Source organism: Branchiostoma floridae, chromosome 11 (genome assembly GCF_000003815.2).
Source record: "Branchiostoma floridae strain S238N-H82 chromosome 11, Bfl_VNyyK, whole genome shotgun sequence".
Lineage (NCBI taxonomy): Eukaryota > Metazoa > Chordata > Leptocardii > Amphioxiformes > Branchiostomatidae > Branchiostoma > Branchiostoma floridae.
In genome coordinates this window covers 19,936,425-19,943,743 of record NC_049989.1, presented here as the reverse complement: position 1 = coordinate 19,943,743, position 7,319 = coordinate 19,936,425, and the positions used below count along the sequence as shown (strand labels likewise).

Sequence of the window (7,319 nt, the reverse complement as noted above, 5' to 3'; positions counted from 1 at the left end):
CTCGACAAGCACACGGATACGGTATCGGGCCATGTAGCCGCGTTGTACAAAAAATCCCGAATAACTACGTCTTACATCGTGTTAGAAACTTCTCCCATGTACGTGTGTTAGGGAGGGAGGCCTTAAAACTCGACAAGCACGCGGATATGTAGGCTAAAACTCGATGTTGTGCTTGCCGGACGTGCGATACGCCGCCATTACAACACTGAAGAGAAGTGATGTTCTGCCGCGCGGGCAGCTTTATTTCCAACATGCCTCAATTTTTAATCAAAAAATATCCGTACCTTGTGAGGTGTGAGGTTTGTCGAGAGCACTGGCGGGGTTAAAGTTTTGGATGTTGTGATTTAGATGAACTAAAAAGGGATTTGTTGGGTTAGCGGCCGATTCCACGGGCCGGCGGGGGTGTTGGAGGGACGCCCCCTATGCCCGGTAAACATACCATTTCCGGAGGAGCGTCCCCTAATAAAGGGAGGCACATCCCATTTCCAAGAGGAGCGTCCCCTTGAACGTCGAGGAGTGTCCTCTTTTCTAGAGGAGTGTGCACATTCGCGAGGGATGTCCCCATTCGATTGGTCGGGGTGATGGTGGGGGTACCGGTTGCGTCTGTAGTCTCCGCCGGGTTCGGATTTATCATAATGAAACGATCCGTTCTAAAATTCAGATTTAAGCATGTATACCGACATGACATAGCAAAGTTTTTGAGAAAAGTGGATGAGACCACATTGTAGAAACTCCCACTGTGTACATTGAAGCGACTAAGAGAAACATTGATATTTCCGTGTAAAACTAAAAGCCGTTATGTCTGTGTACCGGACTGTATCCCATGTCAACAGTGAAATATAATGTAGAAAGCAAAGTAATACTAATACTAAATGCTTGTTGTGATTACTGAGATTTGTAATTTGTTATAGAAATTCATTGTTTTCCTTTCATATGTAAACTCTTGTTTGACTTCCTGCTAATAGTATGATTGTGTAAACGCAAAGCCTTCTGTGGCATTCGTGTAAGGTCAATTTTAAACATCAATTTTTGATAATTACAATGTGTGTAATTATTAGTATGGTTGAAAATTTATGTCTACTACATTGCAATTCAGACTGACTTTAGTGTAAGGCCATGTTGATTTGATTATATGGATGACATCCGCGCTCGCACCAATTTTCGGCCGTTTCCAAAAAAAAAAAGTTTTCAACCACACAATAAATTGTGCAAAGCAGCTGTAAAATGAGCACAAATATTTCGCACGAGTGAGCACGGATTATTGGACTCAGTCCAATAATCCATGCTCACTCGTATGGACTCCCACTGGCATTTTAAAATCCCATCTCCATGTCATCAAGGCTAACTGTCTCTGTACCTTGGACTGTAGAAACTTGGTACAATTCACCATAAACTCTACTTTGACTTCGCTCTTGTTGCCTTCTTGGCCCCGTAAGACCCCTAATGCCTGCCGACATAGCGTGGCCATTTTGTAATTGGCGAAACCTGTTCCTCTGTTTTTTTTTCAGATTGGTCCATGAAGAAAAAAAAATGTTTTGCACCCGTATGATGTACTGGTCCCGACACCTAACTGTGTGTGTTTTATCCTATGTTCAACCTTCCTGGCCACTTTGATTTCATACTGAAGGCAACTTTTTTTTTGGCCAAACTTTTTTTTTATTAGCTCGCTCGCATCAATTTTGGAGTTCCCAGAGGATGTCATCCATATAATCAAATCAACAAGTTGAAAAAAAAAGATTGTGGCATTGTAGTATTTTGAAAAATAGAATATGTTTGCTAATTACATTTTTTAAAGTAAATATTTCAAGTAACTAAATATGATATTGTACTTTTCAAAATTTTGCAATGACAGAGAGTAAAAGACTCTAAGCTTGAAGCATTCATATGTTATTAGGTACGAAATGGAAAGAAAGCTTTCTCTTCAGTTCATTGTATAAAATGTTGCTTCAATAAATCACCATTCTTGACAAAAGGTTCTAAGACGTGGTTTTCTAATTCACTCATCAGTTATCCATGAAAGAAGGGGTATAAATATCAGTCATTGGCAGTGTTGACCTCAGGGTTGGACAAGTCCACTTACCCCACTTGCCCGATCGAGCAAGATTTTTCGATACTTGTTACTCTTTACAGTCATGATGTCAAGCAATCGTCAACATAGAAACAAAGAGACAATAGTAAGAATTCCATTGGTGGAAGTAAAAATACATATAAAACTGACATTTGAATTTTGGGCAAGTGAAAATTTGTTCGGGCAAGTAAATCTTTTATGTGCTTGCGCAATTCCGTTATATTAATTGCAGTGGGTTGTGTATGTATGTGTGTTTGTGTGTGTACAACATAACTCAAGATGCTGTGGTTGGTCTAACATATTTGGTGGATGGGTAAGGATCAAGAGGGGGAAGGTCAAGTTTGATAATGGACCTCCTAGTGGTATGTTACGGTACTGCAGCAAAGCGTCAAAGTTACAGGTAAAATTTTCTGTAAGTGACAGGTCCATGATCTTTTAGACCCCATTCACACTCAGCTGGTGTAAGTTAGACTTTCCTGTAGGGTTTTCCCGCCTCTATTGTATGGTTTTCAATTCTCCCTGTCAGTGAATCCAACACCATAAACATAGGTAACAAAAGACCATTATGTGAAAGGTCCCTTAAGCTTTTATACACTGGGAACTTCCTGTACTGCTAGTGTCAAGTATCAGGTTCAGTTGCAAATGAAACAAAATACCTCACAATTCATGTGACTGATCAGTCTTGTGACTCAACCCGTGATCTTACGTTGTGAGGACACAAGGTTCTCAACACCTGGCAGAATCTTCTGTATTAATTTGCTGTCTGCTGCAGTAAACACATGCAGGTGAAAGGTGAGTCATTACATAATTCTAAATGTAATTTTGGAGGTGGGGAGATATATTTCCAAAGGACATCAGCTGCCTGCCCTATATTTCTAAGTGTTTACATCAGCATAAACTTGAATCTAAATGTTCTTTTGCCCTCAATGCTCAATATAGGAATCATATTTTGTACTATATATTTGAGACACAGCGAATACAAATGTTTACAAAGGTTGACACCATAATCCAACTATCAAATAATGTCCATACATTACAAATCACTGATTAGAAAACATGTCATGAACTAAGTTTTATTGGAGTTACACATAACAAAAGACACTATTAGCAAATCTGTAGGCCAAATTGCATCTTTAGCTGAAAGCTATATAAGCTGATAGATAAGGTTACTATATAACTTGCAGTGGAATCCTTACATTTGAACACTTCTCTCTTCAGCCCGTGGACTTTCCAGTTTAAGACCGTCAACACACCTTTGTTGCTATGGAGTTGATGTAAGTAAACAAAACTTCTTCTATGTGAAAATGTTTAACAGGCCTTTGTTTGTAAGTCAATACTTGAGTTTCACTTCCCATTTTACAAAAGGACATTCAATGAACTTATGACCAGCTCAATGGGTGCATAACCTTTGTATGACAAAAATGTGTGAAGGATCTCACTACAACTAACATTAATATACTGTAATAGATTTTCAAAAATTAAGGTAACTTCTGTAATTTACTAAAAGTCTTATCTATGTAGCATTGTACCTAATATTAGCTAACCATTTAAGTTGGCTACTGGTCATGATTCATACAGCAATTATTACTAAATGATAGGAGCTTGTTGGTAAACAACTTGGTCTGGTTTATCTATTGTCTACCCACCACAGAAAAGATCAGAGGACCATGGACCAGCATGATTGTACGACCAGTGTGCGCAACTGCCTGCAACGAGCCTGGAATTGGATCCGGGGGCCAGTAATACAGATCATACGTCTTGGGATCTCAGTGGCCTTGTACATTGCTGACCTGGTCACTGACATAATGTTGGCACTCCAGTATCACAACAGTGGGGATTATGTCTGGTTCTGTTTGACAATGGCATTTGTGATAGCTCCAACAATAATTGTGAATATTGTCTCAGCAGTAATGTTCAGAAATTTTAATCACAGAGATAACACACTGAATGTACGTCTAGGTTTTCGAATTCAGTACCTGACACATTTCCTGCAGTTGGGAATGTTCCTGCAGTATATTAATCTCTTCTGTCTGTTGTGGAGGGGCCAAGGTCTTGGTGACCATGTGGAGTTTGGAGTTTCTGATCTTGAAATGTTGGAAGCCATTTTGGAGAGTATCCCTCAACTCTGTATACAGATTCACATCGCCATTACAGATGAACAGGTCAGTCATATGAGCTGGCTTAAAGTCTTCAGCATGGTAATATCACTGTTAGCAGCAGTCAAAGCTGTGGTCATGTTTTGGTACTTTGGCAACAAAAAGACACACGAAAATAAGAGATTTACAAAATGTACATGTGACAGTAAGACTCAGGTATGGATTAAATCTATACACTTCACATTGTGGAAGGTAGTTGAATTGTTTGTTCGTGTAGTAGCTATAGGGATGTGCACTTCTGGCTTTCAGCATCAGGCTGAATACATTATATATTTTGTCTGTTACAACTTACTACATTGGTTGATACTCACAATCATTTACACATATCTGGAAACTGACACTGTCTCCTTCAATGGGATATTTCTTGGCTGTTTACATATGTTTATGGGTTTGTTCAGCATGACACTCTCTTTGAGATACAGCATCACTTTCTGGGTGAACACCATGCTGACGTTGGCAGGCAACATCACCATGGTGACTTTGTGGTATAACTTGAGGGAAGGACAGTATGTCAAGATCACCTTAGTGCTTATGGTCATAGGCTCCCTAGTATCGGCTGGGATTGGTGCTGCTTTTAAGATAATTTTCTTTGATTCAACTGAATGTCTTCAAGGTTCAGATGATACACAGAACACACTACCAGTACCATTACTTACTACATGTAGTAAGCAGAGTAGTGATAATTACCAAGGTTTTGAGAATCCACTGTGTGAGACAGAAGTTTGATTTTCTGTCATAACTTGTAAGTTAAGAAGTACGTTCCCCTTCATGTTCCATTTTATTGTTTCCGTCTGTTAACCTGTTATTTTTGCTGTATGTTTTACAGGGAAAATGTTATATTGTAGAGTGCTGTGGTGGTTGTTACTGTTTGAATTGAAGTGATTTCGTGCTCAGTTTTAATTGTTTATCTGAATAATTGTAATATAATTACCTGGTATTGAAAATTATCAGTTCCAAACACTACCTTATCGGTAACCTCTCACAGCTACCATATGACTGTATAGCATATGACTATGGTTTGAGCATTACTAATGAAGATGCCTGCTAATTTTTAAATGTACTAATTTACTTAAGTACATACAATTCATATGTACCAATGGGGAGAGTTATATGCTGGTCTGTTGATAAGCCTTAACGGTGCACACCCCAGTTCTTCCGCGACCGGGGTCCGTGGTAGTCCGCGACCAAAAAGTGACGAAAGGCTTCCGAGGGCCCATGTTTGATTTGACATTTCTCATTATTTCCTGCGAAATGACATTAAACGATTACATGGCTGAAAAGCGTAGGAAATGGTGTGTTTTTGGTGCAAATTGTGTTTTGGTCCGCGCGTTGCTTCCGCGATATCCCTACGCCTGAATGTAAAGAGGCCCGTGACCTAGATTTACCTCTAAAGCGCTGTGTCAAGCAAAGTTGCAATGCCGCGCGCCGTGGATGATTAAAAAAACTGTAGTACTAGAATTTTCTTTATAATTGGCTGGATTAGTCTTTAGATTTTCCTCTTTCTGGCAGTATCAGTCGTGCTTGCCGGAAAAATCTTCTTCATCTGTTTTATCCAATGCGAAAATGCCCGATTTTGTGCATCATTTTTGACATGAAAATAATGTTTTTTCCCTATAATTTTTCAAAATTAGAGAAGTTGAAGGATCGAAACTCAGTTGGTCTTGTAGCTGAAGGTATATCCTCTCACCCCATATACAGTTATTTTCCTTCAGGATAATTCCCTGGAAGAGATGGTCGCTAGACTTGAGGGTGTGCCGCCTCCATTTGAACCCCCAAATAAACTGGTGTGTGCCCCCTTAAAACTGAAGCCAATCTCTCTCTAAACATGCGTATACCTGAATACCGATGTGAAGTGTCAAACAAATTGTATAGCCTTAAGTTGAAATGTGTTTGAAAGCCAAGATACGAGGGGCGTTCAATAAGTAATGCCCCTGACCCACTTCTAGTTGTCTGATCTAAATGAAATTGTGCATGTGTAATGATTCATATCTCTATAGATTATGTTGCAAAAAACAGCTTTGAACTAATTGTGGTTTTTGATTTACAGGAGTTTGAACTGAGTCAGGTGTGAAATGGAGTCAGTTGAGTGTCGCGCAGTGATGGGGGCAAGGACGCACACCAAAGGAGACTTCTGATGACATGAAAGAAACTTATGGTGATGATACCCCATCATATGACCTTGTAAAACGCTCATGATGGGGTATCATCACCATAAGTTTCTTTCATGTCATCAGAAGTCTCCTTTGGTGTGCGTCCTTGCCCCCATCACTGCGCGACACTCAATTGTCTCCATTTCACACCTGACTCAGTTCAAACTCCTGTAAATCAAAAACCACAATTACTTCAGAGCTGTTTTTTGCAACATAACCCATAGAGATATGAATCATTACACATGCACAATTTCATTTAGATCAGACAACTGGAAGTGTTTCAGAGGTATTACTTATTGAACGCCCCTCGTAGACATGTATTTTTTACATACATTGAGAATTTATGTTTATATCTTAATACCTGAATACCTTCATGTAGTGTCAAATATAGTATATAATTTTTATGAGCTTGTATAAATGTACTCTTTACATGATATATATTGTATTGAGACATTTACTGAGTGAATACCTGACAGCCTTTATGTAATTGTTAAACATTGTTTATACTTTGTGATTTGATTTTGCAAACTTGAATGTTGTCAAGGACACAGCACTGTTACCTTTAATTTGCTAAACTTCTATACATCATGTGTGCAGTTGGAAAAATAGAATGAAATTTATATATTGGAATAGTGCATGTAACAAGTGTACAGTGAATGATGAACTTTTGTAGATATATCCAATACAATTGACATATTGTAGAGCAGAAGTTGCTTAGCTCTATCAAAAGAAAAGGCGAAGTATAAGTCTGTTTACCTTCCGTTTAATGCATTTGTTAAAGTAATATCTTGTATCATGTAATTACAATGTGTGAAATACACAAACGTTTGTTAATGTAAAGAGTGACAATGTGACACATCTGTTCTTTATCTGTTGAATATGGTAGAGAACTAGAGATCTATACATGTTTGACTGTCTTTTAGTTAGTAGCTAGGTACGTGGGGG

General features: G+C 38.7%; 1 protein-coding gene across 1 annotated transcript in view; it reads left to right on the top strand.

Moving 5' to 3' along the window:
• Positions 1 to 3,735: 3,735 nt before the first annotated feature.
• Positions 3,736 to 7,319, top strand: part of LOC118425352 (XK-related protein 6-like) — a 7,813-nt gene continuing 4,229 nt past the window's right edge. The window contains exon 1 of the mRNA XM_035834161.1: positions 3,736 to 4,758. Coding sequence (XP_035690054.1) covers positions 3,736 to 4,758 — 1,023 coding nt within the window. The remainder of the gene's footprint in view (positions 4,759 to 7,319) is intronic.